Source organism: Sapajus apella, unplaced genomic scaffold (genome assembly GCF_009761245.1).
Source record: "Sapajus apella isolate SASKATOON/1434 unplaced genomic scaffold, GSC_monkey_1.0 scaffold49, whole genome shotgun sequence".
Lineage (NCBI taxonomy): Eukaryota > Metazoa > Chordata > Mammalia > Primates > Cebidae > Sapajus > Sapajus apella.
Window position 1 is genome coordinate 15,864,001 of NW_022436989.1, and position 19,698 is coordinate 15,883,698.

Genomic DNA, 19,698 nt, shown 5'->3' on the forward strand with positions numbered 1-19,698 from the left:
GCAATCTCGGCTCACTGCAACCTCCGCCTCCTGGGTTCAGGCAATTCTCCTGCCTCAGCCTCCTGAGTAGCTGGGACTACAGGCACGCGCCACCATGCCCAGCTGATTTTTTGTAGTTTTAGTAGAGACGGGGTTTCACCATGTTGACCAGGATGGTCTCGATCTCTTGACCTCATGATCCACCCGCCTTGGCCTCCCAAAGTGCTGGGATTGCAGGCTTGAGCCACCGCGCCCGGCCAAAAGTACATATTTCAATTTGGTTCCAAGGATTTGGGCATGGGACCAGCTGAGCACAGTCTGACTCCCAGCCTTCAGTTAACAAGACGGTAGGAGTCCTTCCTCCAACCCCTGGGTCCCGCTACTCTGCTCTCCCTCTTCCTCTCTGAACCCTGACCAGCCAGTGACCATATCCAGTCCTGTTACCCCTGACCAGTCCCTGGACCCCATCCAGCTGGAACAGCAACTGGAGAGGCCCTAATCCACCCCCTGCACCCACTTTCCAAGGTGACCTCTCTCTTCCACTGGAGCTCCTCCACTCTGCCAGGCTCCTCCTGCTTCTCAGCACTGCGTGTCATTTATACCTGGAGCAGGTGGCCTTTCCAGACCTTACTGGAGGAGCAAGCTGTGTGGGAGTGAGCATGGCAATGTGCAAGAGACTTCCCTTTCTTTAGTTTAAAAATGGCCACAGATTCTGCATGTAAGGACTCCCTGAGTTCACAGATTCTGCAAGTGTGGCCCTCAGTTCACACAAACCAGAGAGCTTTATCTCCCCTCCCTGGCATCTGTGGAGGGGCACCATGTAGAGTAGGACTCTGGCTCTGGCCAGCATTTGCTGATTTCATCATGGTGCAGGTTACGCAAATTTTACTTAACCCGCTTGGGTCTCTGAACCCACCTTGCTCACTCTGCTCTCACCTCTGACCTTGCTCTTGGGGCAGAGAAAACTGATTCTTGCCTCAGGGACTTTGCACTCGCTATCCCTCTGCTGCCTGCAGAGCTCTTCACCTAGATCCTTCTCCCTCCTCCTCCTCCTCTTCCTCCTCCTCCTCTTCCTCCTCCTCCACCTCTTCCTCCTCCTTCTCCACCTCCTCCTCCTCTTCCTCCTCCTCCACTACCTCCTCCGCCTCCTCATCCTCCTCCTCCTCCACCTGCTCCACCTGCTCTTCCTCCTCCACCTCCTCCACCTCCTCCACCTCCTCTACCTGCTCCTCCTCCTCCTCCACCTCCTCCACCTCCTCCACCTGCTCCTCCTCCTCCTCCACCTCCTCCACCTCCTCCTCCTCCACCTCCTCCTCCTCCACCTCCTCCTCATCCTCCTCTTCCTCCACCTCCTCCACCTCCTCATCCTCCTCTTCCTCCACCTCCTCCACCTCCTCATCCTCCTCCTCCACCTTCTCCTCCTCCTCCACTACCTCTTCCACCACCCCTCCTCTGCCACCGCCTCCTTCTCCTTCACATCCTCCTCGTCCTCCACTGCCCCCTTCTCCTCTACTCCCTCTTCCTCTTCCTCTTCCACTACCTCTTCCTCCTGCTCCCCCTCCTCATCCACCACTACCTCTTCTACTTCCTCCTCCTCTGCCACCACCTCCTTCTCCTCACATTAGATCTCACCCCATGGCATGTACGGCTGCCCCTTCCTGATTCCTCTTCATAGCACCTGCCACCATCGAACATTCTATTATACATTTGTTTAGTGTCTATTTCCTCCTCTAGAGTGTAAGCCCAATCTCGTGAGTTGGTAGACTTGTTCACCACTGCATCCTGAGCACGTGGAAGAGTGCCTGGCACATGGGAGACACTCCCCAAGCACTTCTGAATGAATAAATGATTGTCGTTTCACAAATGGGAAGTCTCCGGTTCCGGCTGGGCACTTCTCACCCCAGCGCACACGGCTGCCAGGGGCTGAGCTGGGACTGGAAACTAGGTCCGTGACTCTGTCCCACCCTGCCACACTCCGTATGTCACAGGTCTCCCTACAGCACCCAGCTGCCCCCTCAGACTGCATGCCTCTTTTGAAAGAAGCACTGGCTGAACTGGGGCCAACCACGGCTCACCCCTACATTTCATCTGAATGAAGTCCAGCTGGTGGATGGCCTGCAGCAGCGGCTCACTGTCCAAGGTCAGATCAAACTCCGCAGACACTTTCGGCTCCAGGGCGCCTTTGACCCACTGTTCCTGAGACACCTGGACACGCTTGATCAGAGCATCTGAGATCTTAAAGGGGAGCAAAGAGTTTAAGGTTTTGCTTTGCAGAGAAAACATTGTGCAGGCAGTGGTGAGGAAGAGGTAGGGGCTTTGTCTCTATGGGGCTCAGAGACAGAAAAGGGCTGTGTTCTGAAGCCACGGCAGAGATTAAATGACCCCTGCCTATCTAGCACTGGCTGCATAAACATGCATCGAAATGTTGTTTTAATCGTATTTCATAATCACTTGAAATGAAAAGAAGCGCTTGCTAAAGAGATTGTAGCGAACACTACTGAGAAATACAAGATGCATTTAAAATATGCAAATGCAGCCTTCATTAGATCTGTTTCCCAGATCTAGTACTTTGCGGAGTAAAACATACTAGTAGTTTGCCCTGTGTCTAAAGAAACCGTATTTCATACCCCTGAAGTTTTGAAGCCCACATCTGCCCCCTGCCTGGGTCTCCTCTGAGCTGTTCTGCAACTTCTGCTCCAAACCTGACTGTATCACACCCACAGTCCTGCTCTCCTTTGCTGGAAGGTCCTGCTTATCAAATCTTGGCACGTGTTCCTGTCCAGCCAGGATCTCATGTATCTTTCTTGGAAAATCATCAAAGGGATTCATCATTTTCCTCACAGACAGAGGCTGAATCACTGCTAGTTTCCTGAGAGATACTCATGACCCTGAGTCAGCCTGAATACAGGAGAGACGGCCCTGAGAAGATTGCACTGTCTCTGAGCGCAGCTGGTCACCGGCCAGGCCTGCAGCACTCGGCACATTGAGATAATGGCCATGTGGATTCTGCTAACTTTTCTTCTGGCGAAATCTGTCCAGCTTGTTTGGCAAGACTGTCCTTTCCCATTTGTGTGGAAAATGTTGCAGTGAGGCATTTCAGCCCTAGAGATGATGTCATTTCACCTCCTCATTTCATGCATGCTGCAAAATTAGGTCACATCTAGTGAGAGTCAGAGCCAGGGTGAGAGCCTAGGTCTTCAGGAATCACTGAGCAAAGGAGAATCTACTCAACTTAGAGCCATGAAAGAGTCTTGTCTAGAACTTGGGCTGATTTGGGGAATGACAGGGCAGTTGGAGGAAGCCCACCTGGTGTCTTCTAGGGGCGGGCTCACCTGTAAGAACCCAGCAGGGTCGTTCTCCTTGATCACCTCTAGGCAATATTCCATCAGTCCTGTGGACTGGCGCAGTTTCAATGTGCAGTGGTTGATCTGGTCCCAAACCATCTACAATGGAAAGACTCCTCTAAGTAACCGTCTCATGAGAGGAAGAGCAGGCAGGCCACCGCAATAGTCAGAGAACTAGTGCCAACACAGCCTGGAAGAGGCGGTGCTGCCTGGACCACCTCGCACCTGCTTCTCTCTCAGCTCTGCTGCTGAGCTCTGTGTGTCTTCTTTGCTGGGAAATAAGTGGACTCACTTCCCAACAAGCTACAACACCCAACACAGAAACCTTTCCAAACTCATAATAGCCATGCAGAGAAAGCATAATCTGAAACTCTCCATACAATCAGTGACCAGCTTCTTGACTGGTTTCCGACTTCTCAGTGTCCCTGGATGATGCCCCTTCACTTATTAACCATGGGATCATCCCCAGCACACATTCCTCCTTTTCTTGACAGTAATATTTTGTGGTCCAGTTAGGAAACGTCTCTAGCATAGATGAGCTCCTTGGACAGTGAGAGCCCATCATCAACTCAGAGAGTTCATGGGTACCTGGCTGAGTTGGAGACTCAGCGTGATGTGAGGGGGAGAGCCCCATCTTCCCTTGGTGGGAACTGGCTGTGTATGTTATTGCTGACTATTGAGTAGGTGAGATATCAGAGAAAACCTGAAGAAGGAGACAGAATGGGAGACCTGAACAGGGTCAGGGCTAGTCACTGTCATCAGTCACTTCTGCTCTGCAAAATGAGAACAAGAATAGTCCTTTAGACAGAAACAGGGAGGTAGAGGGTGGGCTTCTGACTTGAAACCTGCAAGATATACAGGGCATATAGATTGGTCTCTGTCAGGTCACAGGAAGGTAACGGAATTAGCTGATGCATCCCTTCCTTGCCTCATTCATTCGTTCATTCATTCACTCACTCACTTAGCGGATGTTTACCCAGTGCCTACTGTGTGCTCCACCCCACATTGGGTGCAGAGGATGTGGTGGGGATTCAATGTGTCAGTCCCCCAGGGACCTACCTTCAGTTTGTGCTCCCTCTCTTTAGTCACCTTGGTGAGCAGCTTGGCTTTCTGACGAGTTAAAGCATCCACAAGGGCATCACACTGAGCAACCAGGCAGGCTTCGTAGTCCAGTCCGTTTTCCTGGCAGGGATGGGGAGAAGCAGAGAGTTAGAGGGGAGAAGACACTAAAATCTGGTGAGTGCTGTAGACAAAGATATATTTCAAAGTAGTTCATCCTGGAGTTCTCTATAATGTCGGTAAGTTAGAGGCAATATTTATATGAATTAAGGCAGGTACTATGAATCTCAGCACATTCATACGGCAGAATATTCTGTAGTCATTCAAATCTTGTTCACAGGGCATTTTTAATGCCATGGGAAAATGCTCATGACAGACTGCTAAGAAGGAAAAAAGGCAAGATACACGTTGTTCACAGCATAATCACATACACTGTGTGTGTGTGTGTGTGTGTGTGTGTGTGTGTGTGTGTGTGTGTGTTTAAAGCAATAGAACAATATGTATCAAAGCAGTGAGAGCGGTCATCTCAGATGGGGAGATATTGGTGAACTTTTTCTTAGTTCCTTCCAAAGTTTCTGTAACACGTACTTGTGCTTTTTATAATTGGAACAAAGTAAGACAAACAAAAAATAGTGCTCTTGCAGTCAAGTCTGTCTGTCTCAGCTGTGGGCCAAGATGGCCAGGGGCAGACCTGTGTTATTTCTGTTAAATGATCACAAGCTTGCTTTGCCTTTTATACACTGAGATTCGTGCCACAGATCAAATGTTAAGAAAACTCCAAACAATGGTGCAGTAAAGTAAAAATTGTTTAAGGCCTGTAAAAGCAGAAATCAAGGCCGGGCGCGGTGGCTCAAGCCTGTAATCCCAGCACTTTGGGAGGCCGAGGCGGGTGGATCACGAGGTCAAGAGATCGAGACCATCCTGGTCAACATGGTGAAACCCCGTCTCTACTAAAAATACAAAAAATCAGCTGGGCATGGTGGCGCGTGTCTGTAATCCCAGCTACTCAGGAGGCTGAGGCAGGAGAATTGCCTGAACCCAGGAGGCGGAGGTTGCGGTGAGCCGAGATCGCGCCATTGCACTCCAGCCTGGGTAACATGAGTGAAACTCCGTCTACAAAAAAAAAAAAAAAAAAAAAAGCAGAAATCAAGCAGTAACAGGAGGCTGAAGACCACCTGAGAGCGCTTTAAAACTGCGGAACGCCGCGGTGTGGTTGCAAGGCAGGAAAGCTGCTTTGGTCCCACTGTCTCTTCCCAACATAGGGTCTGCGTGAGGGTCTGGTAAAGAGGGCTTGTGCAAGAACTCTGGCAAAGGAATGGGACCTCTGCTCACAAGACTCGGGAGGGTCTTTGCAGATGGGAGCTTGTGGGACAGGAAAGTCTTGCAGGGCAGAGATAACCAGAATGCCACAGGCTCTGCCTAGGTTCTCAGAATATGGACTAACTCTGATTGCTCTTCGTCTGCAATGCCCTGGAGATAAAAGCCCCTGAGGCATTGTGTGTGGTCAGACCTGGGGGCACCTTATCTGCTGTGCTCCTACACAGATGCACCTTGATAACAATTATGGCAAAATTCGGTGTCCTAAGTTAGCATTTCTTAGAAGAACCACGTTTGCTACTGAATGCTGTAGACTCACACTCTCCCTCCATTTGATCTTACCCCAGGATAGCTTTAGTTTACCGTTCTCACCTCCCCTCACCACAGCCCACAAGGTTAACAAGATAATGCACCTAATAAAGGTGTGTGGAGCCGAGAGCTCAACGCCAACACCATCCTGTGCTTCTTGCGTTGGTCCCCTGGACCCATGCTGTGGGACCCTACTCTTGTCTTTATTTCTTTTCTCACTCCCTTGTCACCACTGGGACTAAGGGCACCACGTACAGGGTTGGGGCTGGCATCCAACACTGTTTGTTAAAAAAAAATCCTTCTGGGCGTCAGTGTGTATCCAGACCTCATGTTATGAGTTGAATTTTGTCTTCCCATGTTCATACATTGAAGCCCTAACCCTCCCCAGGGCCTCTGAATGTGATTATATTTGGAGATAAGGCCCTTAAAGAGGCCATTACGTAAAATGAGGTTGTACGGGTGGACGCTGGTCCACTATAACTGGCGTCCTTACAAGAAGAAATGAGGACACAGACACACAGAGGTCACACAGAGGTGAGGACGCAGGGAGAAGACGGCCATCCACAGGCCAAGGCGAGAGGCCTCAAGAGAACCAACCCTGCTGATGCTTCATCTCAGACTTCCAGCCTCTAGAGCTATGAGAAAATAGATTTCTGCTGCGTAAGGCACTCGATCTCTGGCATCTTGCAATGGCAGCCCCAGCAGGCTAATATATCTCATGTCTGTGAAACATGGGAAACATTATGACTTAAAATGCCCTGTGGCTGAAGTCTGTACTTAACTTGTTAGGAAGGATGGTTTTTTAAGAATTCAAGGGGCTGGGCGCAGTGGCTCAAACCTGTAATCCTAGCACTTTGGGAGGTGAGGTGGGTGGATCACGAGGTCAGGAGTTCAAGACCAGCCTGGCCAATATGGTGAAAGCCCGTCTCTACTCAAAAATACAAAAAATTAGTCGGGCATGCTGGTGTGTGCCTGTAGCCCCAGCTACTCCAGAGGCTGAGGCAGGAGAATCACTTGAGCCCAGGAGACAGAGGGCGGAGGTTGTAGTGAGCTGAGATCGTGCCACTACACTCCAGCCTGGGTGACACAGCGAGACTCCGTCTCAAAAAAAAAAAAAAAAAAGAGAATCCAAGGGCCCTCAGTCCCTTCTCTTCCTCCAGATATGTGAATGCTTTATGGGTTTCTAATCTTATGAGCAGTTCCTCCATGTGTGCACATTCACACAGGAGCACCTATGTGTGCACGTTCTCCCCTATAGACAGACCCTGAGGTCAGAAATGGTGCCTCATTGATTTTTGTGTCTTGTGATGCACTCAGTACATGACATAGTGTAAGAGTTCAGTAAATACATTTGTTTAGTAAATGAAGCATTGATATTTTGATGCATTGATGACATGGGCGTATTTGGCCACAAAATCGCCACATACAGATGTCACATAGGATGACATGGCATGGAGAGTGCTAGATCACGTCTTTCCGGCTCTCTCTAACTGGCTCCTGTATCAGGTATTGCGTGTGTGCCAATGAGTTGAGTATGTGATACTTTTAGCACCCAAGGCTATAGGGCAGGGCACATTAGCCTTCTAAAGTCCATCACTGATAAAATGTTCATCACAAGACTTTTCCTTTCTTCTGAATACGATGCACAACATGCAAACTTTCCACATTGAGCATCTCTCCCAATGCCGGAGCTGTGCTCACCTGGACCTGCTGCAGTATGTTCTTTAGCTGAACCAGAAACTCCTTTGCTTCCTTTGCCTTATCTGAAACTCCGTTTAAGGCCTGAGATAGTTGTGCCTGAAAAAGATATCACATGTTGAAAAGAAAAATTAGGTGTGAAAGGCACACAAAATTTGCACTTCAGCGTAAAAGCTTATGCTTATAAGAGAGGATAGGACTGATCCCACGTGCCTGCTGTTCTCATTGATGAAGGGACCACCACTGACCCACGATCCCTACAACATTTGTTTATGTGGTTGATTGATTGGTCTACATTCTCCTTTCTTGTTGCCAAAGCTGGATAGAGGTAAGGAGCACTCAGCTAATTGGCTGAAGTGAACAGGCTGCCCCAGTTGTTTGCAGAGCCCAAGACAAGAAGATAAATAGAGCCCTTGACTTGGCCTGGCCCCCTCTATCCATCATCAGTACATACCTGTATGGACATTCCAGACCCCAGGTCAAGTTCCGTCCACCCGATCCCCACATAGTCATCTCCTGGCATGGGGTGCACGCCTTGGGGAGTGGTCTGCCCTGAAGCATGGACAGGAAGGGGCCTGTGGGTCCTGGAGGTTGACTAGGTGTATGGACTGGGATCCTAAGGCATCCTCTAGAAGGGGCACACGGGCTCCTAGCCCAGTACCCCTAGCCATGGGGATTCGTCACCCTGAAGAGAGAGGCGTGGTCAGCAGGGTCTTCTGAAGCACGAGGATCCGTTGCTGGGGCCCGAGGGTGAAACTGCAAGCTGAGCTCAAATCTACGGCTTTTGGCACCAGGCTTCTTTGTAACGAACCACAGAACAGACAACTGATTTTGCCTTTAAAACCTAGCTACTGAGTAGGCTGTGACCTTGATTTTTTTTTTTTTGAGACAGCGTTGCCCAGGCTAGAGTGCTGTGGCTCAATCATGACTCACTGCAGCCTCAACCTCTCAGGCTGAAGTGATCCTCCCGCATCAGCCTCCTGAGAGCTGGGACTACAGGTGTGCACCACCATGCCCAGCTAGTTTTTGTATTTTTTTTCTGGTAGAGACAGAATTTCACCATGTTGGCCAGGATGGTGTTGACCTCTTGACCTTATGATCTGCCCGCCTCGGCCTCCCAAAATGCTGGGATTACAGGTGTGCACCACCATGCCCGGCCTTTTGCATTTTTTAGTAGAGATGGTGCCCAGGGTGGTCTCGAAATCCTGGCCTCAAGCGATCCTCCCACCTTGGCCTCCCGAAGTGCTGGGATTACAGGTGGGAGCCATCATGCCCATCCAGATTGTGACCTTGATTTTTAACATGACTCTCATGTTTCATATTAAAAAGCTGAGGATAGAACAAAGCAGAATCAGAAAGGCCAGGGTCTCCTTCTCCCCCAGGTCCCCTCCCAGGTCTCTGCTCGGATGTCACCGTGTCAGTGAGGACTTTCCTCATGACCTTGTTCGATAGCCCCCTCTCCTTCCACTGGCTTATTCTTCCTCCTAGCAGTTGTCACCACCCAACCTAGAAAGTGTGTTTGCTGTCCTACGATATAGGATGGGCTTTTCTGGGTGGTTTGCAGCTTATCCCAGCACTGGAAGAGCGCCTGGCACATGTTAGCATTAAATAAATATTTGTTGAATGCATGCATCAATGAATGTGATTCTTTAGACAACACCAACGGTTGTCCAAAGTGTGGTTCTAGACCAGCAACGTAAGCGTCACTGGGAGATTTGTTGAGGTGCACCATCTCTGGCTGCACCCAGATCTGCGGATGAGAAGCCGCTGGTGAAGCCCAGGAGTCGGGTTTACCAAGCCCTCCAGGGGGTTCTGATGCAGTTTGCGATCCCCTGGACTATGCAAGTGCAGCCTCAGCTGAAAACCTGTGGAAAAGATGGCAAAGGAAGCCATGGAGTGGATGAAAAGACACAGGGAGGTATGTGGAAGAGGAGGAAGCAGGCCCAGTTCTGAGGCGCACCAGCATGTAAGGGAGGTCAAGGGCTGGGGTCTGTCTGCTCAGAGAGAGCAGAGCCACAGGCTGAGGAACGGCAGAGTTGAAGATCCTCGGGGAAGCGTTTCCCTGCACCATGGGGCTCATTACCCCCAGCCCCACCTCAGTGGGTTCAGGCCCTCCCCTCCATAGCTTGCCCACAGTGTACCACCGTCCGTTGCCAGCACCTAGGCAGTGAAACCTCCCATAGAACGTACAGTGATGGCAGAAGCATCCCAGCTCTGCCCTGCGCCCGATGGTAGCCACTGGGTACTGCCTGTGGGTACTGAGCACTTGAAGTGGCTAATGTGACTGAGGCGCTGGACTTTTTCTATTACTTAGTGTAAGTTTCAACTGCCATGTGTGATTGGCCAATGGCTAGTCCCAGAGAGCACAGATTTGACACCCATCTGATAACGTACAGGTCACATTTGGCAGGCTTCCCGATTAACCACCGGGGGAAGGTCTCGTGATTCATGGCTTACATCCTGTCTCTGAGAAAAGGTTCTTATCCCGAGGCCCTCCAGTCTTACAGTGAGCTCCTCAAACTGTTGACATACTGATTAATACATAACCTACTGGCATCGAAAAGACACTGGAGCCGGGTGGAGTAGCTCACGCCTGTAATTCTGCCACTCAGAGGCAGAGGCAGAGGCAGAAGAATTGCTTGAGGCCAAGAGTTCAAGACAAGCCTGGGCAACATGGAGAGACCTCCCTGTCACACCCCCTGTCCTTGCTTTCCCAGCTCATTCTCACCCTGTCTCTACAAAAAATATTTTTAAAATTAGCTGGGCATGGTGGTGTGTGCTTATAGTCCCAGCTACTCGGAAGGCTGGGGCAGGAGGATGGCTTGAGCCCAGGAGGTTGAGGTTACAGTCAGCTATGATTATGACACTGTGCTCCAGCTTAGGTGACAGTGAGACAGTGTCTCAAAAAAAAAAAAATGACACATTTGTTTCTGAATCACAACATTCTACTGATTGTCTTGCACATGGAATGTTAGCCTGTATGTTGTCATCTATAGCCAATGAATGTAACCTGTATGTTGCAGCCATCAGGGGAAAAGGATACCTCTGACAGGAGGAGCTCTCCCTTCTCCGACACTTTCTAGATAAGCTTCCAACCTGTGAGAGGTTCTGGAACACACCCAGCTTTGTTGGTGTGTCTTCCCTCATGGATCCTCACACTTGGCTTCCAATGAACCTTTATGGAATTACTTCTGCCTCGACAGCCTTAATTTTGGCACATCCTTAGTGGGATGCAAGGCCCAGGACAACTCCACCCATTCCAGGATACTGTCCCTCAAAAGGAGGCTGAGGGGTCAGCATCATTCTCAGGCCCTGGGGAATATCTCAAATGAAAGGGATTTTCAAGTTGAAATTTATCAGTGACAGGGAAAGAATAGCAACCCCTCCCCAAGACACCCACCCAAAGAATGGGCACCCTGGGGCTGGAGCTGGCTCCTCCTTTCTTGGTCAGCTCAGGCTGCAGTAACAGAACACACAGATCTGGGACTTAAATCACAAACATGGATTTCTCAGAGTTCTGGAGGCTGGAAGTCTCAGAGTCCAAGATCCAGGTGCCAGTGTGGTTGGTTCTTGGTGAGGGCTCTCTGCCTGATTAGGTCTTCACATGGTGCCGTGGTTTGGATACAGTGTTTTTGGCCACATCCAATCTCATGTTGAAATTTGATCCTCAGTGTTGGAGGTGGGGCCTAGTGGGAGGAGTTTGGTCATGGGGGCGGGTCCCGTATGAATGTCTTGGTGCCGTCCTCCCCTCCTCAGCGAGCTCTTGCTGTATTAGTCCCCATGAGAAATGGTTGTTAAACAGAGCCTGGGCTCCCTCCTCTCAATTCCTCTCTCCCCATGTGATGCCTGCTCCCCTTTGCCTTCCACCGTGAGTGGAAACTTCCTGAGGCCCTCACCAGAAGCCGATGCTGGGGCCATGCTTCTTGTACGGCCTGCAGAACCGTGAAGCCCCATAAACCACCTTTCTGTATAAATAACCCAGGCGCAGGTATTCCTTTATAGCAACGCAAATGGACTAAGATGCATGGACTTTCCTTGGTGTGTGCACAAAGAGGACAGAGAGAGCTCTTTTGTCTCTTTCTCTTTTTATCAGGGCGTTAATCCCATCAGAGGCGGCTCAGAGCACATCTAAACCTAATTACCTCCCAAAGGCTCCACCTCCTAATATCAGCACATTAAAGATTTAGGCATCAATGCATGCATTTGGAAGGGACACAAACATTCAGTCCATGGCGCCTCCCACTCACCACCGTCCTCAATGGAGAGATTTGTCTTTTGTCTCTACATTTCTAGCCTAGTGTGCTACATAAAGTAGGAGCTCAACAAATGCTCCCTGGCTGAATAAAAAGCAAAACAATTGCTTGACTCCGGGGTGTATGCGAAGAGCGGGATAGATCCCTGCAGATTCATCACTGCTGCTAGCACCTTCCTGGAGGAACCCAGCAGGCTAGCTTCTACCTGAGAGGCAGGGTAGTTAGGGTCACGCACCAACTGCCCAGTATCAGGGGCGAGGACAGCTCTGCCCCGGCCAGCGCCAGCCTGCCAGGAGCCCAGCCCCCACCCAGAGCCTGCTGACCTGCTTCCCGCTTGGCGAGAAGACTAAGGAGCTTGGCAAGGAGCCCAAGAGCAGAGTGGTTTGAAGGAGAGCTGTGACCGCAGGCTAATGCCTCGTTGAAAGGCGGTTGGTCTCACAGCTCAGTGGACACTGCTTCCCCACCCATCAGACTTGCCATCTAATTTTCCCTCCACTGCTTTTTGATGCCTTCTTGGTGAGGTCACCTGAATGCAAGCCACCTTGGGACCTGCCATGTGCTCAGCCACGTGAGGTCCCCATGCCCTGGTCCACAGCCATCGAAGAGCCCAAATGCGCAGTGTGAGGGCCAGGTGCAGTCGAGGGATGTCCTCACAAGCACACACTGGTCCTTTTCTTCAACCCAGTGCTTTGTGTGTGAACGACAAGTCACTTCTCCTCTCCTGGGGAACAGCATTGTGGAAACCAGACCTGATAATTCTAGTGGTAAAGGTTTTTGGAGGGAAAGACAACTGACTTTTTTTTTTCTTTAGGAGATGGAGGTCTGAAGCAGCGGCTCATGCCTGTAATTCCAGGACTTCAGGAGTCCAGGGTGGGAGGATTGCTTCAACCCAGGAGTTTGAGACCAGCCTGGGCAACATGATGAGATGTCATCTCTACAAAAAATTAAAAAATTAGCCAGGCGTGGTGCTGTGTGCCTTTAGTCTCAGCTACTTGGGAGGCTGAGGCGTCAGGAAGATCACTTGAGCCCAAGAGGTTGAGGCTGCAGTGAGCCGCGATTGTGCCACTGTACTCCAGCCTGGGTGACAGGGCGAGACCCCGTATCAAAGAGAGACAGAGAGAGAGAGACAGAGAGAGAGAGATGGAGATCTGGAGATCTCACTCTGCCACCCAGGCTAAAGTGCAGTGGCACAATTATAGCTCACTGCAGCCTCAAAATCCTGGCCTCATGTGATCCTCCTGCCTCAGCCTCCCAAGCACTGGGATTACAGGCCTGAGCTACCTTGCCTGGCCTCTCACTGTAGATGTGTGGCCTGGGAAAGCAGCATCAGCTGCCTGCCCTGCTGCCCGACTGCGCCCTGGAGATCTCTGCCTTGAGCGTGTTGGAGTGCCGCACGGTAGGCAGCATAGCGCCCGACATGTGGAACATGCTCCATAAATATTTGTGTCACTGAATTGATTTTGCTCTAGATTTTTGTCTGACTAGCTCCCTGAGATATTCAAGTCTCAATCCTCTCCCACACTGGGCATAATTAAAATGGCCATGTGGTCACTCCAAACCCACTGTTTCTATGGCATGGAGCCCCATATGGTCCCTGGCGTCAGCAGTCTGACCCTACTCTGGGGACTGACCCACATTTTATGACTTCTGGGTGTTTACTATTTCTAGGTTAACTGCCACCACTAACCTGGTTCACATTAAGTCACACTGGATGGGGCTTCTGATGCCTGCCCCTCCTGATGCCCTGTCTCTATTGCAGACCAGAGGGTTCCTCTACCCTGCCCTGCTCTCCCCATTTACTGAGCAACCTGGAAACAGCTGGGGAAGCCTCCCACCCCTCATCACAATACCCCTTGCCCAGCCCATGGAGAGCGGCTCTGTCTTCTAGCCTTGTCTCAACGGCCAGGCCTAGGCTCCAAGAGCCCAGTAAGCAGATAACTTCCAGGCTCGGCACGGTGGCTCACGCCTGTAATCCCAGCACTTTGGGAGGCCAAGGCAGGAGGATTACTTGAGCCCAGGAGTTCTAGACCAGCCTAAGCAACATAGCAAGACCCCTGTCTCTACAAAAAATACAAAAATTAGCTAAGCGTGGTGGCACACACCTGCAGTCCCAACTACTCAGGGAGCTGAGATGGAAGGATAGCTTGAGCCCGGAAATCTGAGGCTGTAGTGAGCTGTGATTGTACCACTGCACTCCAGCCTGGGTGACAAGAGTGAAACCTTGTCTCTGAAAAAAAATGATGATGAATAAATATCACTTTCCCAGCGTCCAGCCTCATTGAAGGCTCAGAAGCATGGTAGGGAGCCTTGATCACCCTGCGATTGGGGCAAACGCAGCAACAGGCCCGGAGACTGGAAACAAGGTGTGACCATGGAGTCCCTGGAGATGACTCCATGGGGTGGGAGAGGGAGGAGGTGGGTGTGTGGAGACCCCGGAAGTGCGGAAAGAATAGGACAAAGCAGGGTCCTGAGAGGGAGGCTTGGGCAGACCCCTCCCCAGGAAATAGTGGCAGCCAGACCTCCCGGATTCCCCACCCCGCCGGCTCCCTACTTCCCAGTCAGCAACCAGGATCCCGTCCCCCACCCTGAGGATCCAGACCACAGAGACTTTGCTCCATGTGGCATGAAGGATTGATGGTAAGGGCACAGAGGAGAGGGCGGGCCCCTGGGTAGAAGTCCACTTGGGGAGGAGACAGTTCAGCATTGGCTGTGAAGGGAGCAACACTAAGTGACAGCCCCTGCTGTGTTAGGCTGGGGTACACAGGCTGAAGGGGACCCCCCTGAAACAGAAGGGGTCATTGGCAGAAGAACTCAGAGCCAGGGGTTGACCCAGGCAGCCTTTCTCTGCAGTGGCTGTGGCTGAGTTGGGAGGAGGTCTCCTGAGGCAAGGCAGGTCAGATCAGCTCCCATCCCAGCAGCTCCCTGTGTTTGGTCACTGAGTCGGTAAGGAGGAGAGCTGGGATTGGAATGGGGCTCTCCAGATGCTGACCCAGCATTCTCTTCAGTGCATCAAAGCCACCTCCAACTCTCAGAGTCCCTACATGGAGCCTGCTGCCACAACTCTGTCAACACAGACTAGATCTCTTTGAAGGAGCTACCACTGCATTTATCTAGGGCTGTTGCAAAAGAAGAGAACCCTCTGGGAGGATCTGCCTTTCCCTGAATCCCCAGGCTCACTCTGTCATGGGTTCCTATGGGACATTAGTTTCTCATCACTGCTGTGACAAGTTGCCATAAACCTAGTGGCCTAAATCAACACAAATTTATTATCTTATGGTTTTAGAGATCAAAAATCCAAAGTGTGCCTTACAAGCCTAAAATCTAGGTATGGGCAGGGCTGTTTCCTTCTGGAGGCTCTAAGGGAGAATCCTCTTCCGTGCCTTTTCTGACTTCTAGAGGTCACCTGCATTCCTTGGCTTGTGGCCCCTTAATGGCATTGCTCAACCTCTTGTGCTATGGTCTGAGTGTTTGTGTCTCCTCCAAATTCATATGTTGAATCCTAACACCAGAAGAGGTGGTATCAGGCAGTGGGGACTTTGGGAGGTGGTGAGCTCGTGAGGGTGGAGCCCCCACGAAGAAGTTTAGTGCCTTTATAAAACAGGCCCCAGAGGTGAGGAACAGTGGGAAGGTGCCATGTATGAATCAAGAAAAGTTCCTGCCAGGCACTGAATCTGCCAGGTACTGATCTTGGACTTCCCAGCCTCCAGAACTGTGAGACGTACATTCCTGTTGTTTATCATTCCCCTGTCATGGCATTTTGTCACAGCAGCCTGAATGGACTAAGACATCTTGCTCCCATGCTCATCTCCTATGACTAACTCTGATCCTCCCGTCTCCCTCTTACAAGAACCTTTATGGTGACATTGGACCCAGCTGAGGATAAAGCAGGATAATCTCCCCATCTCAAGATGCTTAACTTCATCACGTTTGCAGAGCCCTTTTGCAATGTAACAGTCATGGGTTCCAGGGATAAAGATACGGAGGTCCTTGGAGACCATCATTGAGCCTGCTATGAATGGCAATGACATTTATTGTTTTTAAAAACCTATTATCACATGTGGTCACAGAACTGTTCAATGTCTGCTGCTCAGAGGACTCTGCACTCAATTAGGTCATGTCGGATTTATTCAGTGCCGGCACTCCCAGGTCAGACCCCGGAGGCGAGCACACAGGACCCACTATAAATGGTGCCTGACTGAGGGTCTGTTTCTACCTGGATCATCAGCTTTGTACTGGGGCCGTGAGGCAGTTCTCAGGACAAGATCCACCCACAGAACCAACATGCACCAGACACAGATCCATCCCCTGAGGCCAGAAGAGTGGATCTTGTGGAGAACAATGTCACTTTTGTGCCACAGGGCAAAGCTCTGCCTGCCTGAACCTGGTCACAACCTGGACTTGATGGCCTCTCCTCTCCTGTGGGGTGACAGCATCAATAGCAACTGGTGACTTCCCATCAACAGCAATAGCAATAGCAATCGACAACTTACTAAGTGCTAAGCTCTTTATATGCCGAATTTCGTTGATTCCTCATAACCTATCAAGGAGGAGCCATATTATCCTCATGTTACAGAAGAGGACACAGCCTCAGAGAGGGGAAGGAATTTGTTCAAAGTCACACAGCTAATAAGTGGTGTAGCCAGGACTCAAACCCAGATTTTTCCAAATCCAAAGCCGATGCCCTTTGCGCTCCATTGCACTGCCCTTTGGATATTCAATCAACATGGAAGGAGGACAAAACTTCATTTCCCACTAAAATCCCACAGAGGCAGGGCTGCTGGGCTCAGACATTCCGCCATCTTCCAGCTGCATCTTTATTCTCCAGGGGACCCTGTCCCTGGCATTCTGTGTGCTCAGGCAGGGCTGCCTGTCTGCCAATGGTGGTGTCATCAGACCCAAGTTCCATTCTCTCCTTCATTAGGATTTCAAATGTGCAGCTGTGTAGGAAGCCTCCACAGCCAATTTGCAAATGTTGACAAAGCAGTGTTGCCATCAGCCTGGGCTATGTCCCCGCACTGCAGTGAAGCCCAGCGACACTGACTGCCACCTCCTCCTGCTCCTGTCCCACAGAGAGCAGGGCGTCTGGGGGAGGCAGAAGCAACCAAGCCCTGAATAGCAATATGGTCTCATGTAACACGGGTCCCAATGTGATGGAGGGTGGAAGGGGTTATGTGGACACAGTCATAAAGCACACTCTCACGAAGATGTTTCTGTGAGAGTGGGAGAGCATGGGAAGCAAGAATGGATTGGCAGGGCAGGGATGTGTGGGCAGCTCTCCCCCGGGAGAGAACACAAGAACAGGACTCACGTTTCTCTAAGGAGAGAGATTCCATAGATTCACTTCACTGTGACTTCCCATTAGCCAAGCTTTCATCTTAGGTCTCTGGATTCTTGGTCCCACAGCCTAACCAAGTGTCTGCCTGCCTGGGTCTCTCCAGAAGTACTACAGCAGCTCCTCTGTGCCTGGCGTGGATCAGAGAGAGCTTGCGCGCTGTCCCTGTGGCTACCCAGCCACTTGGCTTCCTTCTGCTCGCCTTTCCCAGCCCGCCTCCTGCAGCTTGACGTCCCACTTGGGAGACAGTAGAGATGGGGTGTGTGTTAAAAACAGGAGCTGAAGTTTCACTGAGAGTTTCACACCATCAGTGGGCACAGAGGAGGTTGTGAATCGGACCACAGGGGAGTTCTCTCACCTTTTTATCTGCCCTTCAGTGCTAAGGTACTGTTTTTTTTTTTTAACTTGTGGCTGAAAATAATCCCTAATAAGTTAAAAATGCCCTCATCTGTTGGCAGAATAGTAAGAATAAATGAAAAATTTAAAGGACTCTTTTTTTTTTTTTGAGAAGGAGTCTTGTTCTGTCTCCCAGGCTGGAGTGCAGTGGCGGGATCTCAGCTCACTGCAACCTCTGCCTCCTGGGTTCAAGCAATTCTCCTGCCTCAGCTTCCCAAGTAGCTGGGATTACAGGGGCCTGCCACCAGCCCAGCTAATTTTTGTATTTTTAGTAGAGACCGGGTTTTACCGTATTGGCCAGGCTGGTCTCAAACTCCTGACCTCAGGAGATTCAACTGCCTCAGCCTCCCAAAGTGCTAGGATTACAGGTGTGGGCCACCATGCCCGGCCCAAAGGACTCATTTTTTAAAAAATTAAAAGGTAGAGACTCCTGGGTAAGCAGAGAAATTGATTTCTAAGCACCTCCCGAGAGAGGCACGGATACCACTGAGGCACACTCCTCCACCAGGCAGGTGACCTCCTTCTCCTTTTGTCCTGAAGTCCTACTTCCCACATGGGGAGGCTGGGACCAATGGAGGCAGGTCTTTTCCCTGCATCTTCCTTCTTCCCCCTTGTTGCTCAAATGTGGCTGTTTTCCTTCATCTTCTTAAATGCTGTCTTCCCAGGTAAAATGTAGAGAGGAATCCAACAACTACCACAGCTCTGACTTCCTGGTCACACCATTTGCCTGGGAAGCTTTCGGCTTTCTGTTTGTAGACCTAGATTGATCTCCTGGTCGAGACCCCCATGCTTGTGAGATGGGCATCCTCATTAGCCTCACTGGTGAGACAGCCATGGATGTCGCGGGGTGTGTGGGTAAAGTGGTCCCCTTCCTCTAGCAGGATGATGGAGCCAGCCCAGACAGCCTGAGAAGCTCCTTCCCATCATCCAAGCTTTCATCTTAGGCCTCTGGGGGGCTGAGCTGGGAAGGCAGCCTGGCATTTTCACACAATTGGAGACACTGCTTAATGCAAGCCTGTAACCTGGACCGGCCTCAGGGGAAAAACGATGGACTGAATTGTGTCCCCCCAAATTTAGACATTGAAGTCCTAACCCCCAGCACCTCAGAATGTGACTGTACTTTGAAGAGGTGATTCAGTTAGAATGAGGGCATTAGGGTGGACCCTCATCCAACAGGACTGGTGTCCTTATGAAGCGGGACATTTGGACACGATAGGGACAGACCTGTGCAAGGAAAAACACCACGTGAAGATTGGAGTTATGCTACCAAGGGCCTCTGAGGAGCTGGGAGAGAGGCCGGAGCAGGTCCGTCCCAGACCTGCAGGAGCAGCACCGCCCTGCCGACACCCGGATTCCAGACTTCTGGCCTCCAGAACGGTGAGACGATACCTTTCTGCTGTTCTAAGCCACCCGGTTGTGGTACTTTGTTCTGGCAACCATAGCACACGAATACGGAGGGACTGAAAGGAGGTCCACAGGTGCACTGCTGAAACCAGGAATCCAGGGCGCGCCGGTCTGTCCTGTTCCCACTAGAGATGCGCTCCTTCTTCAGGAAGAAATCCTGTTTTTGCCAGAACATACTCTTGTCTCTCCTTCAGGCCCTTGGGGCTCAAGGTCTCCACTGCTGTGATTCACGCAGAACAGAGTAGGAGCGCCTCAGCTGGGGTGTCAAGCCCTTCATCCATTCACTGATGTATTCATTCAACAAGCATCTGCCAGCCACCTATGAGGAGGGAGTTCTGCTCTCAGGAAATATCCCCGTCTCTTCCCCTGGGGTAATCTGCAACCGAAGCACCTACCTTCCAAAAGACCTGTCTCCTTTTCTTCTTGCCCAGTTATGAGCCCTTGTCCCAGCTGTCACCGCCATTTACCACACCCAGCTCCAGTCCTAGCCCACGTCCAGCTCAAATCCTCCTTTTTTGTGAAGTCTTCCCCCCAGGCTCCATGAACTTGTGTGGTCCGTCTTCTCTGTTCTCCCATCACCTCTTGCTTACCTCTGGCCGTGTCCCTC

General features: G+C 50.9%; 1 protein-coding gene across 2 annotated transcripts in view; it reads right to left on the reverse strand.

Moving 5' to 3' along the window:
• TRIM67 (tripartite motif containing 67) overlaps positions 1 to 19,698 on the reverse strand; it is a 54,551-nt gene that overhangs the window by 12,140 nt on the left and 22,713 nt on the right. Inside the window, exons 2-5 of one of the 2 annotated variants that reach the window (XM_032242336.1) lie at positions 7,710 to 7,805; positions 4,383 to 4,505; positions 3,312 to 3,422; positions 2,055 to 2,214 (exon numbers count right to left, since the gene is read on the reverse strand). In XM_032242336.1, the coding sequence (XP_032098227.1) occupies positions 2,055 to 2,214; positions 3,312 to 3,422; positions 4,383 to 4,505; positions 7,710 to 7,805 (490 nt within the window). The remainder of the gene's footprint in view (positions 1 to 2,054; positions 2,215 to 3,311; positions 3,423 to 4,382; positions 4,506 to 7,709; positions 7,806 to 19,698) is intronic. The other variant, XM_032242337.1, reaches the window with a different exon arrangement.